The sequence below is a fragment of the Salmo salar genome, chromosome 05 (assembly GCF_965601325.2).
Source record: "Salmo salar chromosome 05, fSalSal1, whole genome shotgun sequence".
Classification (NCBI taxonomy): domain Eukaryota; kingdom Metazoa; phylum Chordata; class Actinopteri; order Salmoniformes; family Salmonidae; genus Salmo; species Salmo salar.
The window spans coordinates 49,593,948-49,615,707 of NC_138295.1; the positions used below are offsets into that span (position 1 = coordinate 49,593,948).

General features: G+C 44.8%; 1 protein-coding gene across 1 annotated transcript in view; it reads left to right on the plus strand.

The window, feature by feature from the left end:
• LOC106605021 (transforming growth factor beta-2 proprotein) overlaps positions 1-18,797 on the plus strand; it is a 29,552-nt gene extending 10,755 nt beyond the window's left edge. Inside the window, exons 2-7 of the mRNA XM_014200238.3 lie at positions 13,083-13,246; positions 16,170-16,302; positions 16,418-16,528; positions 17,406-17,574; positions 17,931-18,084; positions 18,368-18,797. Coding sequence (XP_014055713.1) covers positions 13,083-13,246; positions 16,170-16,302; positions 16,418-16,528; positions 17,406-17,574; positions 17,931-18,084; positions 18,368-18,526 — 890 coding nt within the window. The 3' untranslated portion in view covers positions 18,527-18,797. The remainder of the gene's footprint in view (positions 1-13,082; positions 13,247-16,169; positions 16,303-16,417; positions 16,529-17,405; positions 17,575-17,930; positions 18,085-18,367) is intronic.
• Positions 18,798-21,760: the final 2,963 nt, after the last annotated feature.

Below are 21,760 nucleotides of genomic sequence, written 5' to 3' on the forward strand. Positions count from 1 at the left end.
TCTCAATATCAAATCATTTTTGGGTAACAATTAAGATTGGTTTAATTAAAAATGGTCAAAAAGAAACAAAAATAGCTTCTTTGCAAAGAGTAATTTCTCAAGCAAGATTTTCTCTAGGACTGTCTGGGAGTGGTCTGAGTGGGGAGGGTGGAAAACGAGCTGTTATTGGCAGAGAGGTTTGGAACTCTCTTATTGGTTTATTAACTAATTTAACGCCTGGTGATATCACCAGGCAGGTCAAAACTCCATCCCACCAAAACAGGCAGACATTTCAAGCAGTCTTTTGAACAGCTCTTACACTAAAAGAGCGTTATCATCATTTGCACTTTTTCACAGTATTATTCCCTCATAGTGCGGAAATATGAAGTACAGGCAAATCTAGTTTTTGACTGCATTGGGCCTTTTCTATAATATCAGCATCTTTGTTAGTTTGTGTTTGACTGCTGGTGTTTGTGTGTTCGGATGTGTTAGCTCAGTATGTTGAAAGCCTTGTATGTGTTGAGCCTGGTGTGGCTCGATGTGTGTGATGGATTGTGTTTAGTTAGTTTAAGTGAACACTCTTGCCTATCTCCCCTGAACTTCTGTAAATAACATGGTCTTGTGGCGCGTGTGTCCGTATGTGCGTTTGTGCGTGTGTTGCTGCTTCGTGAGGAGAGGGCTGTACAAACAACAGCCAAACAGATGAACACAAACACACTGTGGAGAGCGGGCCCATTTGAACTATTTGTGGGCAAGACAAAGCCTCAAGCTCACGCTGTTTTTGCCGCTATTATTAGCTGCATCTGACTTTGACCAAGCTGTTTCAAGGGAGAGGGATTTTCCTGGGTTTGGTGCCACTGTACCTCAAGCAATTGCACATCTGTCTTGAAGGGATATTGTCCGAAAGCAACTACTATAGTCAATGTGTTTCCCCTGTATCCCTGTTTCAGGTATATGGCTGTGATACGTAATCCTGTCTTTCTTTATACTGGTGGCTATGTTGTTGCTGTGTCATGGAGCTGAGTTCTATTGTAATGAAACTGTGTTTGATATGTAATCATAATGCCATGTAGCCTTGGTGTTGTGTAGTTCTTTGACTGAGGCATCTGCAGTAGGTCTTTGTCAGTGTCAGTTTCTCTGCTGTTCTGCACCATGTTGATGTCTCATTGGTGTTCTTAGAGAAGGAGAGAAAGAGACAGAGAGCCAGGAGGTATCAGCAGCAGCAGCACTGTGGGATTGTTGTTGAAAATGGGGCTCGATCCTCTGCTAAACTTACGCAAGACCTGGACGCTGCTGCCATTTGAACTGGAGGACAACCGTGGCCAAGCAGCATTGCATAACCGAGGGAAAGATAAAAAAGAAACGGGGAAAGAGAGAGAAAGAGTAAGCAAAAGAATAACAACTGTTCCTCCGACGACTTTTCGTTTTGTTTACAACAATGGGACAGGTTCCCGTGTAAGATGATACTCTAACATGAGAGTAATAGACGGGAGTGAGAGCTAGTGCTGCTGTTAGTGGAGGGCAGTTTAGTGAATGTGTCCTGCAGAGAGGCACGTTTTATGGGACTGTTGAATGTGTGATTGCGGTTTGTAATGTTACGCAATCGTCGAGCAGAGGATAGTGTATTGCAGTGTGTGTCATAGTGTTCCCGAAGGTTTATGTATTCAGCGATTAATGAGGTGAGGTATTCTCCCACTGAGTTTGGACCAGGCCACTGCTACCCAGCATGCATGCACACCCTCGCTCTCTTGCTCGCCCTCTCTCGCTCTCTTTTGCTCTCTCTCGCTCTCTCTCGCTCTCTCTCTCTCTCTCTCTCTCTCATACACACACACATTTAAACACAAACACAAACATACACGCACCGCCATGAGGTATCTCTCTCTCCTTCCCCCTTTCTCTATATATCTCTCTTACACTATTTCTCCTCATCTTTCTCCATCGCTGCTCTGTTATGCTGCTGCCTAGTTTGCTTGTTTTCTGGTTGCCATACAGCAACAGCGGAGGGGGACCATGTGTCTGACTGGTGGCTGAAGCCCAAAAGCCCCTCTCATCTGAGTCTCTCTCTCTCTCTCTCTCTCTCTCTCTCTCTGTGTGTTTCTGTATATGTGTGTATATACATTTATGTATGTGTGTGTTGGTCTGTTGCTGGGAAAGAGCCCTGTGGAGACTGACAGGCCTTCACGGAAGGGGCTTCAAAGCACCGGGTATTTTTAGTTCCCAGGGATTATGTGCAGAGTTGTTTTCAATTTGCTATTGGCAGGTGAGTGGCTGGGCGGAGGCGTCTGCAGGGAACGAGACAGGCGGGAGCTCTCTTCCGTCTCACATTCCCTCTCGCTCTCTCTCTCTCTCTCTCTCTCTCACTTTCTGTCGTCTTTTTCCCCCTTTACTCTCACTCTCCCCCCACTCTTTCCTCAGTGATCTCCTGTCTGTCCCTGTTTCCTTCTCGACTTCTCTCTTTATCGCTGTCCTCCTATTCCATCTGTCAAGTTTGACTTTCGCAGCCAGTCGACTTTACCTCTCCTCTCTCCTTTCCTCTCCTCTCCTTTCCTCGACCTCTTCGTTACCTTTTCTTGACAAATATTTCTCTCCTTTGTCATTGCTCGTGCCTTTTTTTATATCCTTAGATGGTCGTCTTGATTCCACACAGGATCTGTCTCTCCCTCTCTCCCGCTCACCTTTGCATTCCTCCCTTTTCTCTCCTCTCCACGTCTCCTCATCTCAAATAACATTTTATTTGTCACATGCTTCGTAAACAACAGGTGTAGACTAACAGTGAAATGGTTACTTACGGGCCCTTCCCAACAATGCAGAGAGAAAAATATAGAAGAAATAATAACACAAGGAATAAATACACAATGAGTAACAACAACTTGGCTATATCCACGGGGTACAAGTACCGAGTTGATGTGCAGGGGTACGAGGTAATTGCGGTAGATACAGTGCATGCGGAAAGTATTTAGACTGCTTCCCTTTTTCCACATTTTGTTACGTTACAGCCTTATTCTAAAATGGATTAAATAAAACATTTTCCTCATCAATCTATACACAATAGCCCATAATGACAAAGAAAATACAGGTTTTTAGATAATGTTTTAAGCAAGCCATGAGGTCAAAGGAATTCCGTAGAGCTCCAAGACAGGATTGTGTCGAGGCACAGATCTGGGGAAGGGTAAACAAAAAATGTCTGCAGCATTGAAGGTCCCCAAGAACAAAGTAGCCTCCATCATTCTTAAATGGAAGAAGTTTGGAACCACCAAGACTCTTCCGAGAGCTGGCCACCCAGCCAAACTGAGCAATTGGGGGAGATGGGCCTTGGTCAGGGAGGTGACCAAAAACCCGATGGTCACTCTGACAGAACTCCTCAGTCAAAGGCACATTACAGCCCGCTTGGAGTTTGCCAAAAGGCACCTAAAGGACTCTCAGACCATGAGAAACAAGAATCTCTGGTCTGATGAAACCAAGATTGAAATCTTTGGCCTGAATGCCAAGCTTCACGTCTGGAGGAAACCTGGCACCATTCCCACGGTGAAGCATGGTGGTGGCAGCATCATGCTGTGGGGATGTTTTTCAGCGGCAGGGACTGGGAGACTAGTCAGGATCGAGGGAAAGATGGACGGACCACAGAGAGATCTGTGATGAAAACCTGCTCCAGTCTCACGATCGTCGTAGTAAGTGGACCAAGGCGCAGCGGGTCGAGTGCTCATCTTGACTTTATTAGTGAACACTTAAATAAACAAAACAAGAAATGAACGAACTAACAGTCTTGCAGGCTAAATACAGCAGTGCTAAGAACAACCTCCCACAATTCCCAAAACAAACATACTCCTAATTATAGGACCTTCAATCAGAGGCAATGATAAACAGCTGCCTCCAATTGAAGGCCCCAATCCCAATTACCTAAACAAATATCTAAACACCCTAGAATAGACATAGAAATATACAAACATAGAACAATGACCAAAACCCCGGAATACATAAATCAAACACCCCTCTACATAAACACACTCAAAACCATATAAAACAAATACCCCCTGCCACGTCCTGACCAAACTCTAAAAACAAATAACCCCTTTACTGGTCAGGATGTGACAGTGTCCCCCCCCCCCCCCCCCCAAAAGGTGCAGACCCCGGATGCACCTAACAACAAAAAATATAGACAAAAATAAACCCCTAAACTAAAGGGAGGGAAGGGAGGGTGGCTGCCGTCACCGACGGCTCCCGTGCTACACCCCCCCTCCCCAAACCTCCTACAGTGGAGGTGGCTCAGGCTCAGGCCTTAGTCCCCCACCTGACCAGTCCACCCCTACTGAATACCTCGGCCTGAAGCATGTCACTGTAGACCCTGGACTGTACTCTGGGAGCTCCGGACTGTAGAACGATTCTGGGAGCTCCGGACTGTAGGACGATTCTGGGAGCTCCGGACTGTAGGACGATTCTGGGAGCTCCGGACTGTAGGGCGACTCTGGGAGCTCCGGACTTTGGGGCGACTCTGGGAGCTCCGGACTTTGGGGCGACTCGGGGAGCTCCGGACTGTAGGCCGTCTCACTCGGTTCCAGACTGTAGGCCGTCTCACTCGGTTCCGGACTGTAGGCCGTCTCACCCGGTTCCGGACTGTAGGCCGTCTCACTCGGTTCCGGACAGTGGGCCGTCTCTCTTGGTTCCGGACAGTGGGCCGTCTCTCTTGGTTCCGGACAGTGGGCCGTCTCTATGGGGCACTGTCGCCGGAAGCTCTGGATGAGGCACTGTTGCCGGAAGCTCGGGACTGGGCTGACGCACTGGAAGCCTGATGCGTGGGGCTGGTACTGGAGGTATCAGACTGGAGACACGCACCTCAAGGCTAGTGCGAGGAGCAGGAACAGGACGTACAGGACTGGGCTGACGCACTGGAAGCCTGGTGCGTGGTGCTGGTACTGGAGGTATCAGACTGGAGACACGCACCTCAAGGCTAGTGCGAGGAGCGGGAACAGGATACACTGGGCCGTGAAGCATTACTGGCGGTCTGGAGCATACAACTCCTATGCCCTGAGTGCTCACTCGAGCATGGCACTTGCGAGGGGCTGGAATCAACTTCACCGGACTGTTCGTGCGCATAGGTGAGATCGTGCGCATTTCCGCATTGTACGGTGCTCCTCTGATCCTCTGTTCCCCATAATAAGCACGGATAGTTGGCTCAGGTCTACTGCCTGCCCTAGCCAAACTACCCGTGTGCCCCCCCCATTTTTGGGGGGAGGGCTGCCTATCCGGCTTCCTTGCCAGCCGTGTTCCCATATAATAATCCCGGTCTTCACTCCACCTTCGCTGTTCCTCCCTCGCTATTTCCACCTGTCTCCATGGGAGACGATCCCTTCCAGCCTGGATCTCCTCCCATGTGTAGGCCACCCCCGATGTCTTCCCAAGTCCAGTACTCCTTATAGTCCACCTGCTGCTCCTTTCTCCGCTGCTTGGTCCGTTGGAGGTGGGAGGTTCTGTCACAATCGTCGTAGTAAGTGGACCAAGGCGCAGCGGGTCGAGTGCTCATCTTGACTTTATTAGTGAACACTTAAATAAACAAAACAAGAAACTAACTAACTGTCTTGCAGGCTAAATACAGCAGTGCTAAGAACAACCTCCCACAATTCCCAAAACAAACATACTCCTAATTATAGGACCTTCAATCAGAGGCAACGATAAACAGCTGCCTCCAATTGAAGGGCCCAATCCCAATTACCTAAACAAAGATCTAAACACCCTAGAATAGACATAGAAATATACAAACATAGAACAATGACCAAAACCCCGGAATACATAAATCAAACACCCCTCTACATAAACACACACTCAAAACCATATAAAACAAATACCCCCTGCCACGTCCTGACCAAACTATAATAAAAAATAACCCCTTTACTGGTCAGGACGTGACATCCAGAGCGCTTAGGACCTCAGACTGGGGTGAAGGTTCACCTTCCAACTGGATAACGACAGGAGTGGCTTCGGGACAAGTCGCTGAATGTCCTTGAGTGGCCCAGCCAGAGCCCAGACTTGAACCTGATCGAACATCTCTGGGGAGACCTAAAAAATAGCAGTTCAGCGGCACTCCCCATCCAACCTGACAGAGCTTGAGAGGATCTGCAGAAAAGAATGGGAGAAACTCCCTAAATATAGGTGTGCCAAGCTTGTAGCGTCATATCCAAGAAGACTCAAGGCTGTAATTGCTGTCAAAGGTCCTTCAACAAAGTACTGAGTAAAGGGTCTGAATACTGATGTAAATGTGATATTTCAGTTTTTTCTTTGTAATACATTTTGGGTGTTGTGTGTAGATTGATGAGGGGAAAAAACGATTTTATCCATTTTAGAATAAGGTTCTAATGGAACAAAATTTTAAAAAAGTCAAGTGGTCTGAATTCTTTCTGAATGAAATGTATGTACTTATAGGTAGGGGTAAAATGACTAGGCAACAGGACAAATAATAAACAGTAACAGCAGCAGCGTATTTGATGAGTCAAAAGAGTTAGTGCAAAGAGGGTCAAATGCAGATACTGCAAATGCAGATACTCTATGCTGACTTTTTTTTTACAAGGAACACGTGTGTGCCTAAGTGGAAAAATGTAGGCGGACACAAAGAAATGTTGGAGCACAATGATAAATATTTAAGGCAAATAAATACAAATTATAGGTCGCACAGAAAAATGTTTGGGCACATATGTGAGTAAATGGTCGCACTGTAAAGTCCTGAGATAGTCTGGGTAGCTATTTGGTTAACTATTTAGTAGTCTTATGGCTACTCCTGGTAGAAGCTGTTCAGTGTCCTGTTGGTTCCCTACTCGGTGCAGTGGTACCACTTGCCGGTCAAGTGTGTGTGAGAGAGAACAGACTGTCCGTCCATAGAGTAAGCCTGGGGAATCTGAGAGCATGTCTTACAGAAGTGAGAAATGCTCCAAAGTAGGTCAAATAATTTTCCCTTCGGTCTGTCCCGGTATCTCAGCCACGCAAACCAATATTTGGTCTCAATTTCCATTTTCAAATGGTGAAAATTACTATGAGGTAGCAAACAGTTGCATCCGGTAATTTTACAAAGTCATAAACCAGACTTTTGGGAAATTTGAACAAACATTTTCATATTTTCTTGGTAATTCATTGCTTGTAGGACCATTCCAACAATAAAGAAAATGAATGTCTCCTCATAAAATATATACCACTTAATGTCATATTTTATTAAAGCCACATGTTATGCCATAAAGGTCTCCAGGCAACTCAAATGTTTTAATATTACACAAAACACCCTGTAATATCCGTGTGTGTGTGTGTGTGTGTGTGTGTGTGTGTGTGTGTGTGTGTGTGTGTGTGTGTGTGTGTGTGTGTGTGTGTGTGTGTGTGTGTGTGTGTGTGTGTGTGTGTGTGTGTGTGTGCGTGCATGCGTGTGAGACTGTGTGTGAGACTGTGTTTGCATGCAACATGCCAATTTATCTGCAAAAAACACTTGCAGGTGTTGTTATGAAATCCTAATAGCCTGTGCTAGTACCACAGGTTTTTATTGAAACCACAGTTTTTAGCCTGATCCCAGATCTGCTACCAGGCAAGTTTTCTCCAGAGCAGAACCTTTTGAGTTAGGTATTTTAACTTTTGTAGGCACTCTTCAGCTGTTTCTCAATGATTTGCACTGTTTATTATCAGGGAGTGAGGGCAGGAAAAATCAAGTTGTCTTCAGTTAAGGAGACGAAAGAGCTTGTTGAATGAGATTTTAAAATAGTGCGTAGATCCTAAGTAAAAACTGAGCAGACATTTTTATTGGCTGACCATTAGCAAAAGGAGTCAAAGTCAAGTGCTGCTGGTGCAGTGGGCTCAGCCGAAACCAGCACAGACCAACTCCAATTTAAACAGTTCGGCCTTAAATAGTTTTTTCCTTTCTCGAAGGTCAAATGTTTGCCCACTTCAGGTGTTTCACTGACCTGTGCCAAGCACCATAAAGTCCCTTTCATGTAAAAAAAACCCTCCTTAATGTCTCTCTGTAAAGTAGAAGCCAGACACAGCTTGAAACATCACTATTTGACAAACAGTCTGCAATTAAGGGCAGTTTTAGTGTCATTACAGTATAAACTGAGAGAGTTTGGGCAACACACACACCACGGTGTACTGTATAAAACCTGCATGTCTGGAGTGCATTAAAAGACAAAGATGATGCTGGTTGCAGTTCTGGAACCACTCTGGGGACAGGAAGCAAGGGGGTGGAGCCAGGATGCAGGAAGTGTGTGTAGGGTCAGTGGAGGTCAGTGACAGTGTGAGGAGTGAAGGATGCTGGGAGGGGTTGCATTAGTTGACACAGGTCCCTGTGACTCTGCTGTTTAGATAACGGCACAGCAGACATTGAGCAGTTCACAGTCCTCCCGACTCTGGAGCCGTGGGAAAGATGCATATTTAATGTAATTCCCCCAAGATAAACGCTAGTCAACATATTTTCTTTGCATTATTTGAGGTCTGACAATGCTGCATCTTTTTTGTTAATTTGACCAGTTGTCATTTTCTGCAAGTAAATGATCTAAATGACACTATTTTGGGGGGGAATTTGGGAGAAATGTTGTCAGTAGTTTATAGAATAAACCAAAAATTTTCATTTTACCCAAACACATACCTATAAATAGTAAAACCAGAGAAACTGATAATTTTGCAGTGGTCTCTTATTTGTTTTGCAGAGCTGTATATTGTGAGAGGGGTTGGACCCCCGCAACCCCTCTGCCGACGCCAGAGTTTGGGAACCACTACTCTATAGGACTCTACTTGTGAGGAGAGCATATTAATGGCCATGATTTTGGAATGAGATGTTCGGTGAGCAGGTATATACAGTGCCTTCGGAAAGTATTCAGACCCCTTGACCTTTTCCACATTTTATTAGTTTATAGCCTTATTCTAAAATGTTTTGAATTGTTTTTTCCCCTTCATCAATCTACATACAATACATCATAATGACAAAGCAAAAACTTTTAGAAGATTTAAAAAAATAATAATATCACATTTACATAAGTATTCAGACCCTTTGCTCAGTACTTTTTTGAATCACCTTTGGCAGCAATTACAGCCTTGAGTCTTCTTGGGTATGACGCTACAAGCTTGGCACACCTGTATTTGGGAGTTTTTCCCCATTCTTCGCTGCAGATACTCTCAAGCTTTGTCAGGTTGGATGGGGAGTGTTGCTGCACAGCTATTTTCAGGTCTCCAGAGATGTTCTATCGGGGTCAAGTCCAGGCTCTGGCTGGGCAACCCAAGGACATTCAGAGACTTGTCCCGAAACCACTCCTGCGTTGTCTTGTCTGTGTGCTTAGGGTCGTTGTCCTGTTGGAAGGTGAAACTTCACCCCAGTCTGAGGTCCTGAGCACTCTGGAGCAGGTTTTCTTCAAGGATCGCTCTGTACTTTGCGTCAGTATCTTTTAATCCGAACTAGTCTCCCAGTCGTTGACGCTGAAGAACACCCCCACAGCATGATGCCACCACCATCATGCTTCACCGTAGGAATGGTGCCAGGTTTCCTCCAGACGTGACGCTTGGAATTCAGGACCAAGAGTTGAATCTTGGTTTCATCAGACCATATAAACTTGATTCTCATGGTCTGAGAGTCTATACGGTGCCTTTTGGCAAACTCCAAGTGGGCTATCATGTGCCTTTTACTGAGGAGTGGTTTCCGTCTGGCCACTCTACCATAAAGGTCTAATTGGTGGAGTGCTACAGAGATGGTTGTCCTTCTGGAAGGTTCTTCCATCTCCACAGAGGAACTCTAGAGCTCTGTCAGAGTGGCCATCAGGTTCTTTGTCACCTCCCTGACCAAGGTCCTTCTCCCCCGATTGCTCAGTTTGGCCAGGTGGCCAGCTCTAGGAAGAGTCTTGGTGGTTCCAAACTTCTTCCATTTAAGAATGATGAAGACCACTGTGTTTTTGGGGACCTTTATATGCTGCAGACATTTTTTGGTACCCTTCCCCAGATTTGTGCCTCGACACAATCCTGTCTTGGAGCTCTACAGACAATTCCTTCGACAGAAAATTCCTGTTTTTGCTTTGTCATTATGGGCTATTGTGTGTAGATTGCTGATTATTATATGTTTTTTTAATCCATTTTAGAATAAGGCAAAACGTAACAAAATAATGAGGGAAAAGTCAAGGGGTCTGAATACTTTCCGGCACTATGTTTCCGAAGGTTGTTATGAATAAATGTTATAAGCTGATGTTTGAAGTATCCCAGGATAGGTTTCTTCCTCCCCGCGCAGGAAGAAATTCATGGTGTATTATTATGAAACTGTGATCCCTGAAAGATAAGCCCAGTTTTTTTCCTCCCTCAGTTGCTTGTATGTGACTTACAACATAACTGACTTGCCTGATTGAAAAATGTGATAAGAAATAAAACTATGTGCTTGTTGTTTATTTTTGAAAAGTCCATGACAATCATTGCTTGGCTTCTGAATATACATGAGGGCAGTATAGTATTTTTCTCCCAGCAGCACATGCCTGACTATTTTGTCACTGGCCTGTAATGTCATGGAAGTGATGAGTAATGAAGGGAATGATTAGAGGCATCAGGGGGGCTGTCTATTCACTGTGTGTGACAGCTCTCATGTGACATCAGGCTCCCCTCTGGGAGGAAAGGGGGAAGAAGGGAGGCCTTGGTCTGGTTAATGAAGGTATAGTGCAGCCCCTCTAACCAAGCCCCTCACCCCCTCCCAATGAGCCTGTGCTTGGTGTGTTCCGTTCCATCTGTGACATCACCACTGCCTCCTCGTGTCTCAATTCCCTGAATGAGCCCGGGTGCAGTGCTCTACAGACAGACTACAGCGGCGCCAGTTGTGGTGGATCATTTTGGTGTCATGTTCGTATAAATCAGTGTTACTGTGGTCTGACTCTCTCTCTCTCTCTCTCTCTCTCTCTCTCTCTCTCTCTTTATCTATGCCACTGAACCTCATGTCAACCAGTGGTTGGCTTATTGAGTCACCCAGAATTCCCCAGTTGACTTGAGGGAGGATGTCTTACTGTATTGTGTGTGTCTGCTTGACTGTTTATGTTTTGTTGAGCAAAAGGACCTATTGAGCAGTAGTTGTGTGTGAGAGAGCATGCCATGTATATATAACGGATATACAGTATCTTTGTGTGTGTGCTTGCGTGTGTTTGGTTTAGTTTTTTACGATCCCCATTAGCTACTGTACATGCAGCAGCTACTATTCCTGGGGTCCACATAAAACGTACAAATACATAACGAAGTACAGAACAGTTATAGACAAGATACATTAAATTATACCTTTTTTTATTAAATAAGAGTTATATAGGAAAGACAGGTGGAGACAACAAAAAATACTATTTACACACAATTCATATATACATATTCATATTCTTATATACAGTACAGTTAAATTACATCTTTAGAAAGAGGAGGCGCTGTGATGCACAATGTATTTTTAATCCGTTTTTTTAAGCTAAACTTGCGTTTTGCTTAAGTTACATCTGGTGGAAGAGCATTACACGATGACATGGCTCTATACATAACTGAGCAATGCATTAAATCTGTTTTTGGTTTGGGTACCATGAAGAAACACGTTGTGGCGTGTCTGGTGGGGTATGTATGTCTGTTTGAAGTGTATGCAAATAGATTGTATGTGTGCGAATGGATATCCAGACCTGTACATTAGGTGAGTGTGTGTTCATTGTGGTTAGTCCAGCTGCACTATTTCCTGTGCCCTCGGTCAATGCGGCCAGTGTTGTGTTAAGCACAGCGGCCTCATTCATGAGGCAGCGCTGCTGTGAAGAAGTTACACACCGCCTTAAGCTGGCCCATTGGGACTTGGAAGTGTGACTTTCTCTGTTGACGGATGGGAAGGAAGTGAGCAAGAGCGTAGTTAGTCTTGGCTCATCTGACTCTCTGGTCACACAGAGAAGGGTTAGTGTTGGCGCGCCCAGACCATTGGTCACTGGTGCAACACACAGAGAGAGAGAAAAAAGATTGATAGACTGATAAAAAAAAGACAGGAACTGCTCTGAAACATGACGCTGGGACGGGTATTTGGTAGGTGCCTGTGAGAGACCTGAGTGGGGATCTCACTAAGAAGGTCAAAGGTCACATTAGACACAGTCACCTCACCCATGCTCCCTCTGACACAAGAGCATTTTCACAGCTTTGTGTTTAACACGCATACAAACCCCCCACACACACAAGCTATTATAATTCTACTAATTTATCTCAGTGTTGAGTAAAGTAAATTGTATTTTGTCTGTAGTTGTCCATTTAGGTCTGGCTCCAAGTACAACTGCTTAGCAGTTTCTCTCCCCCTTCTCTCCTCTCTCTCCCTCCTGTCTTGATGGTCGTTGCGGTTGTATACTCTCTTTAAACAAACCATGGTGGCTGGCTAATCCTGGGCTTCTGCCTAACGTTGCAGCCATCAATTTAAGGCTCCGGGCCTCCTAATACACCGTGGTGTCGAGAACTGTCAAACACACCCCACCGCACGCATGGTTCCCAGCATTACGTGTGTTGCATTACTTTCTGCGCCCAAGCACGGCTGTCAGGCGCACCACTACACACAGGGTTGTCAATGTGAAGTGTGTCACCCGGTTCCACTGTGTAAGCTTCTGTCAAACACACGCTTCCACCACACATGGTTTTGAGTTGTGTGTGAGTGTTACAGTACTACTGTGCAGATCCCATATCAGATAGTTACACAGAGCTACACACATGTTCGGGAGTATTCAGTGAGTGTTACCATAGTACCGGGTTCCTGTAGGAACCATATGAACTGCAGAATTACCCCCCAAGTGACCCTCGCGAGAGACAGGGAGATGTGTGTGTCTTAACATTTGCAAGAGAGCGAATGGCATCAATTCTAATCTGGTGTGTGAGCTATTTTGTTAACTGCTGTGGTTTCTCATAGAGAACTATGAGAATTCTTTGAAGTTGCAAAGATGAGAGTGAATGTCATTTTGCCTTTTTATGACCCCTCAACTGAACACAGTGAGTGAATTAACTGGGGAAGAGTAAAAGTAGGGAAGAATTTCCACCCTGTCAGCCATTACATTTGGATTGGTCTTGTCTTTACACACACACAAACACAATCGTCAGTCGTGTTGCTAAACTCCGTCCTCCTTCCTGTATTTCAGATGTCATCTCTCCCACGCACTACAACCCGTACTACAGACGGCTCACCTTCGACGTGACCTCAATGGAGAAGAATGCCTCTAACCTGGTCAAGGCTGAGCTACGCGTCTTCCGTCTCCAGAACACCAAGGCCCGCGTGTCTGAACAGAGGATTGAGCTGTACCAGGTAAACCTCCCTTCTGTCCTCATCTCTAACCAGGTTTCCATCCAACCTTTTTTTTTTTAAATGTATTCGATTTTTTTTTAACCCCCTTTTTCTCCACAATTTCAATCTTGTCTCATCGCTGCAACTCCCTTACGTGCTCGGGAGGCAAATGTCCCGTCATGCGTCCTCCGAAACATGACCCGCCAAACCACAATTCTTAACACCCGCCCGCTTAACCTGGAAACCAGCTGCACCAATGTGTCAGAGGAAACACCGTTCAACTGACATCCGAAGTCAGCCTGCAGGCGCCTGGCCCGCCACAAGCAGTCGCTAGAGCATGATGAGCCAAGTAAAGCCCCCCCTCCCCCGGCCAAACCCTCCCCTAACCCGGACGACGCTGTGCGCCGCCTTATGGGACTCCCGATCACGGCCGGTTGTGATACAGCCTGGATTCGAACCTAAGTCTGTAGTGACGCCACTCCAACCTTTTTATGTGAGTGAAGTACTGTACATGTTGGATACAAAATGTAAGACAAGCCTGATGGAATCAGAACATTTGTCAGTAAACTTACCAAATGTAGACCTAAACAAAGTACACTAGACAAGTTGGCATCTTTTTCTGTCAGTATAATTAATTATGCGAGAAATGTCGGTGGAAATGCTTTCATTCACCAATATTGATATAACAACCATCATATTGAAGTAAACTTGGAGTCACACATGTTGTGTGGTACTCCCACTACGACTTGTCCAGGAAAGCATGCAATTTATTAGGCTACAGATTAAATAAATGAAGATGAACTTCACAGGTTGGTGAAAGTGCAATGTGATGAGCTTGATGCTCCTTTCCAATAAATATCGAGGGTCTTATTTTGGTGACATGATCATTGATGCTTGGCGTTTCACAAATTAAAATAATCTTGCTCTTTTGTCCATAATAATCTCATTTTGTAGGCGATAGGCCTAACTGCAGTGTATCTGCGAGCTGTTGGCTAGAGCGCATGTGTCAATACCAGAGTGGGCACACTCGCTATATAACGCAACATCTTTTGTGAGAAAACCATCGGTAGAGTTGAAAATGCATTGGAAACCCATTTTACTTTTTTATTTGGTACATGTGCACTATGTCATCAGGCACAGCTTTTTATCCACAACAAATCCATTTTATGGAAACACATCTCTGGTGGTAGAATGTGCATATTGTTTTTATGCGGATTTTAGAATATTTGCATGAAAATCTTTAGCCAATTGGATGAAAACCTAGTTGATGAACCACTCTGAGCTGGATCAAGTGTCATTTCCACTTAAGGACAAAACAGACCGTGCCAGCGAATTAAAAGCAGTGAGTGGCCATTTTATCACCTCTGACCACAGAACAACAGTTGTAATTTTCTGTTAATTTCCCGACGATTCTACATGTTCAATCGCCACCGTTCATCGACACAGCAGGTGATTTACTGTGCACGGCTGATGTACGTTATGGTGTGTATTTTCCTTTATTCTTTACTCAACCACTCCATACTATATACATACTGTGTCTCTATTAGCACATTTGACATAGCATGAATAACAATATGGTGGTATTCCACAAAGATACTATTTTTTGTTTTAATCCCCCAAGTTTTACCACTTCACACCAGCACGTAATGCTTATCGCTAAATTACTATAAACCCTACTTGAACGTACATGCGTGCACACACACACATTATGAAGCTCAGCGTGGGCCTGTTAGAAATGTGTGAGTCAGTAGTGTCGGGAGCCGGGCGGCTCATGGATCAGTCCAGCGTTATTTGTGAGTCGAGAGAGTAGTGTGGAATGCAGAGCGGTGATTTAGACCCGGTGCTGAGTCTCCGAGGGCTGCGCTCCGGCCCAGCCAGCCCAATGTCTACTGCCTCCACACAGTGTAGGACCATTGGCACCAGCCCATTCCCAGGGCGTGGTAGTGTTTATGTCCAGCCAGGGTGAATGACAGGTGGCCTAAACACAGCTCAACATGAAGGATTTTCTCACGCGAACACAGGCGATTGAAAGCGTGTGAGGGAGGACGGATAGAGCCGGTACAACCAGGGAGAGTTTCTCCAAGGAGATCAACTGACAACCTTGAGTAATTAATTCAAGTCGCGCTGTACATGAACTGGACACCCAAAACCTTACGCTGACGTGTGTAGTTCCACACACATTCAGATACAGAGTGGAATTGAGCATAATCATAATTATGTATTTTTCAGAGATACAGTGATACTATACATTAGCTACTAGGAAGGCTTTCTCTTTGCCATGACTGTTGAGGAGTAATCGGACCCTGAGATGGTTCACTCGCCAGGGCCTAGTGAAAACTAACCAGGGCCTAGAGGAAAGATAGCTAGGGCCTAGATATGTTGAAGTAAGTGACCATCCAGGTCGATGGGCCCCCCATGCCTGTTTCTCATCTCAAGAGTTTGTAAGCAATTGGCCACAGTCTCTGTAGGCTTACTTTTCAGAGATTTTGACTGGTCTCAACCTCCTTTTCTCTCTCGCTCTGCCTCTCTCTCTCTCTGCCTCTCTCTCGCCTTTCCCCTACCTCTTCTCCCTCCCTCCCTCTCTCGCTTCTCTTGTCAGGCTTCCCTGTAGCAGCAGTAGATCTCAGTGGTGTAGCAGACAGTGGTGGAGTAGAGGAGCAGTGTTTTTCACATTAAGGAGAGCATGGCCAACATAAATACATGGTTATGAAGGACAGCAGAATAACAACGCTCTGTCCGGCATCTGTTTCCGGCCCAGCTCGGCTCCTCCTAGACCTGCTCAATCGATCAGGGAGAGAGCATTCTGGGAGACTGGGGGGACAGGGGGGACCACTACTAGACCCGAGTAACTGAACCAGGAGCGACTTCTGGGACTTACCACAATTTCCCTCCAGGTTGTTCTCATACATAGGACTTGTGTTGTGCGCTTGATGTGTTTCCACAGATTTTAAGTCACAAGGACCTGGCTTCCCCAACGCAGCGCTACATCGACAGCAAGGTGGTACGCACACGCATGGAGGGGGAGTGGCTGTCTTTTGACGTGACAGAGGCAGTCAGTGAATGGTTGCTTCACAGAGGTAGGACACAGAGGTTTTGACCTCCTATACTACAGCTGAATCACTGATCAGACCGTACATGTTGCTGAAATCTCATTGGCCTGATGTATATGAACAATCCTGTTTTTCCCCCCAGACAGAAACAGTGGATTCAAGATCAGCTTGCACTGTCCGTGCTGCACGTTTGTGCCCTCAAACAACTACATCATCCCCAATAAGAGTGAGGAGCTGGAAACCCGCTTTGCAGGTATGTATTGGGAAGTATATGTGTGTTACACTACAGGTAGACAGATGCTATCTGAATTTGACCAGTTTCTCACAGCAGGAAAAGAATCCTGCAGCAACAGGAAATGTGAATTATTATGGACAGTTTTGAAGGGGTTGATACATTTTTCATTTGGGAAAATCAAGTCTGACATTTTTAAGTGGAAATTACAAACTTTAGAAGCCTTTTTAAACCTTGAAACACTACAGTGTGCATTTCCTGCTGCACAGGAAAATTCTCTGCGACATTTACGTCATTTAGCAGACGCTCTTATCCAGAGCGACTTACAGTAGTGAATGCATACATTTCTTCTCCGTACTGGTCCCCCGTGGGAATCGAACCCACAACCCTGGCGTTGCAAACACCATGCTCTACCAACTGAGCCACAGTTGCGACAACAGAGAGATCAAATAAAGATATCTGTATATTGATAAATAAGTACATTGTATTTTACTTTTATTCATATGTAGATAACTGACATGAATAGTTATGCAACAATGTGTTTGGCAAGTGTAAATAAGAAGTGCAGCAAGTAGCAGATATGCAGTTTGTGTGATTCACTGGTACAGATAATTTGGTTGCGTCCCAAGTGGCACACTAGTCACTATATAGAGCGCTACTTTTGAGCAGAGCCCTATGGGTCCTACACAGACGTTCTATCTTAATTTGATCACTCTGTTGTCGCAGAGAATTTTCCTGTGCAGCAGGAAATGCAAATTGTAATGTATTCAAGGTTTAAAAAAAAAAAATAGGAAAAAATGTGTCATTTCCACTTTAAAATGTCACACTTCATTTCCCTTAACTTGATTTGACATTGTATGAACATGATGAATATTGATGATATGTGTGTGATTGACAGGTATAGATGACAGCTTCCACCACAGCGGAGACCTGAAGGTGTATAGGAAGCGGCGCCACAGCGCCCAGGCTCCACACCTGCTCATGATGCTGCTGCCCTCCTACCGCCTGGAGTCCCAGCACAAGAGCCACCGCTCCAAACGAGCCCTGGACGCTGCCTTCTGCTCCAGGTACTGACCCATACTGATCCCTACTGACCCCACAGATCCTCACATGACCCCGACACCACTCTGCTGTCGGGAACTCAACACTCACACAAGCATGTGCGCATACACACACACACCTAATAGATACTGTACATACCTAGTAAATAGTTACCTTCTCTGTCAGCAGCTCACCATCTCAGTGACACACACACACTTGGCAATTGTTCTTATTGCAGAACTCTCTCTGCTCACAGCTATGCATGTATTCACTCTCTTACACACACACCCACACACACATACAAACACACACACACACGTGTGGCTCCCACAGAACCGTATCCATCCCTCACTCCTAACTCTCTCTGTCTTCCTACACACAGAAACGTCCAGGATAACTGCTGCTTGCGGTCGCTCTACATCGACTTCAAGAAGGATCTGGGCTGGAGGTGGATCCACGAGCCCAAGGGTTACAACGCTAACTTCTGCGCCGGGGCCTGTCCCTATCTATGGAGCGCTGACACCCAGCATTCCAAGGTGAGAAGTCAAGGGTCAAAGGTTAAATAATCCACAGGATATTAATCCAAATAATCCACAGTTTAGAGCCAGCAGAGGTCAGAGTGGTAGTGTAGAGCAGTGGTGAGAGTAGCAGTGTGGCGTAGCGATCATTGTGGCAGCGTTGTGCAGTGGAGTTCTTCTGTAGATCGTCTCATTCCTCTTTTTTGTTTTTTCATAGTTTCAAGCAGCACTGGTCAAAGACCATTGCCTTTGTCAACATCAAGCCTCATACTTGACCTCTGTGTGTGATTCTTCGCTTCAGGTGCTAGGTCTGTACAACACCATCAACCCGGAGGCGTCAGCATCGCCCTGCTGTGTGTCTCAGGATCTGGAACCTCTCACCATCCTCTACTACATCGGCAAGACCCCCAAGATAGAGCAGCTCTCCAACATGATTGTCAAGTCCTGCAAGTGCAGCTAGGAACTGTTACAAGGCAACACACATTTGCATACACACACACTCAGTCACACACATTCATATACACGTTCATATTCAGTCAGTCACACACACACACACTTGGATACACACACATTCAGTCACACACACGCATACACACGTGTACCCACCCACACGTACCCACCCACATAAATACACATACTGTATATATACACATACACACATTCATCAACAAACACATACTGTACATTCACACAGTCAGTCACACTATCACTCTCCTGCACTATTGTAAAGACATATTTGATCTCCTACAAGCACAAGTGGAAAAGGTGCTGAGCAGATCTAGGTACAGAAAACATGTCTCCCGAAACAACCATGCACACACACACACACACACACACACACACACACACACACACACAGCTGTGGCTTTTGTACAGGCGTGCCTGTGTTTTTGTGTTTAGAAAGGCCCTGTTAACATGCCTCACCTCACACACTTGTCACACAAAGACGCAAGAGTACGGTAAACACTGGAAAAAAGTATGTGTCTATATGTGAAATAATACGTCTGATAAACAAAGACAACCGCCCTCGGTTTCAACATTCAAAGCAAGCCATCTTCCTGATTTTGTTTGTCTCCTTTTGCATCCTTTTGAAACTATTGTGATTTTATATTTTGTTTTGATTTTTGATAATTGTATTGCCTATTTAAAGTCAAGTGTTTTATGGTTAGCACCCAAATTGTTTTCAACTCTCTGAATCCACTTCCCAATGTCAGTTTACTAATATGTTATAACATAGTAATGTTATAATCGCATCCCATATGCTGTTTATATGTGCTGTAACAGCCACGTAAGGCAGAAAGAGGCTAGGAGACTGTAAGAGAGAGACAGAATGAAAGAAAATAAGCACACCTAGTATGCCTACCTTTTCAACAGAGACTCATCCTCACACAGGCATATTCATTAAAAAAGCACACACCCATCCCAAGCCCTGCAGCAGGCAACATATTCAGACTGCTGGAATGAACAGTTCTGACATTTTGATTAAAAAAATAATAATTAAAAAAAAGTGTCCCAAAGTACTGTTGAGCTCTGTTTACCTTGTGCATTGAATCTTGAATGCTTTAGGGAGCCCAACAGTGATTCCATTAACTACACAAGGTATGTCATCATAAACACACATTTAAGATTTCTGTGGATATGTTGGATTGTTCTTATTGGAACAGGGTTGTCCTTGTCTATATGATGCAGTGGTATGGGAATGGGGAGGTATATTAGTTAGGGAGGTGTTGTAGTGATAATTAGAGAGAAGGGATACAATAGGTGAGAATGGACAGTAGATGCGACCTGGTTCAGAGATTCTCCATGAACCTTTGAGACCATTCCATTAGGTCTGAGATTACTTTAGGTCGGAGGTCAAAAGGTCATATTTACAGGTGTGCAGTAGTTGTTATGGACACCAGCGTTGTTTATATCTGCTCATTTGCATCTGAAAAGCTTCGTCTCGCCCGCCTCCCTCAAAGTGTAAAGCCATTATTCAGTCATAGGTTTTTGTCCTTTGTAGGAATAAAAATTGTTGGATACAAAGAATTGCACTGACGCTATTTTGATTCTGTTTTTGATTTTTTATTAGTCGTTACTTCCCCCTTATTAAATGAGGAGTGTTGATGATGTGACTTAGAGCAGGAAGTGTAGGTGACACTACCCCGCCCCTAACCCCACCCCCCTTTGGGCACCCGCGCCAGTGGACTTCCTGGAAAACCAGGAAGAGGAGCGAGGCACCAATATTGTCATGATAGAGCTATTATTTTCCGTTGTTGTTGTTTATGATGATTATGTTTTTGTTGTTGTTGACCCACTATGATGTATTGTAACACATTATTGTTGTTGTACTCTAGTGGTAAATAAATTATTTAAATTACAAGGGAATAACACAATTCGCCTTTTCTTTTTTCTGTTAATCTGTATTAATCGAAGCGTGATATTACATACATTTTATCAAACCTTGAGAGAGATATTAAGAGAGAAGTTTCAAAAACAGATTTTTTTTACACTCCCATTGAGCAAAACAATAACATTATGATTTTTTTATGTGGCATGAGTGTGCTGTCATTTTCATCTCCAACACAAGCACTGAATGCATCTCTCTCTATTTCTTACTGTGAAAAGCTATGGAGGTAAGCTAGAATGGCACGTAGTTAGTACTCCATGAATATACATTTACAGTATTTGCCAGAATTGAATAACTCTCCAGAAGAGTAACTGCCAGATATTGACTAAGAAGGGAACGAAAGGGAGTCTGCAGATGAGGAGAAAAACAGAGGGAGTGTGTGCACAGATAGGGTGCAGGAAAGTAAAGAGAGATGGAAGGAGTATGAACAGTATTAAAAGTATGTGGGAGGTGTGAGTCAGTTTGTTCTGGTATGACGCTTCTCACCTTGAGAGGGAGACAGGCAGGCTGCCCAGGGAGAAATATGACATGGCAGATATCTACATAACCGCTGAGATAAATAAAGACAGTGTGGTCCCAGGCAGAGCTGGGCTTACTGTGTGGTAACTAAGGAAGACACGCACACACCCTCTAGGCCAACCTAGTGCCTGGCTCCATTCTAAAGACATCTGGCCCCTTATAAAACATGTCTCAACATCTCTGCTGGACCCAACGAGACTCTGGCATCATCTGAGCCTGAACCAATGGGGGGTCAGTTCTATTCTCAAATGATCCCGTTGGATACGACTGCAATGTTCAACACATCATTCTCAATGCGTTTTATGCACGCTTTGAAAACAACAATATCGAGCCGGGCGTGAGGGCCGTCATCGACCCAGAGGACTGGGTAAGCTCGCTCTGCAAGGACAATGTGAGAAAGGTCTTTAATCAGGTCAACACCCGCAAGGCCGCAAACCCCAGAGGTATTCCAGGGCGCATTCTCAGAGCATGCGCAGAACAGCAGGGAGGCATATAAACTCAGCAAAACAAGAAACGTCCCTTTTTCAGGACCCTGTCTTTCAAAGATAATTCGTAAAACTCCAAATAACTTCACAGATCTTCATTGTAAAGGGTTAGGGTTTAAACACTGTTTCCCATGCTTGTTCAATGAACCATACACAATTAATGAACATGCACCTGTGGAAAGGTAGACAAGCATGGGAAACAGTGTTTAAACCCTTTACAATGAAGATCTGTGAAGTTATTTAGATTTTTAGGGTCCTGAAAAAGGGACGTTTCTTTTTTTGCTGAGTTTATGTGGTAGTA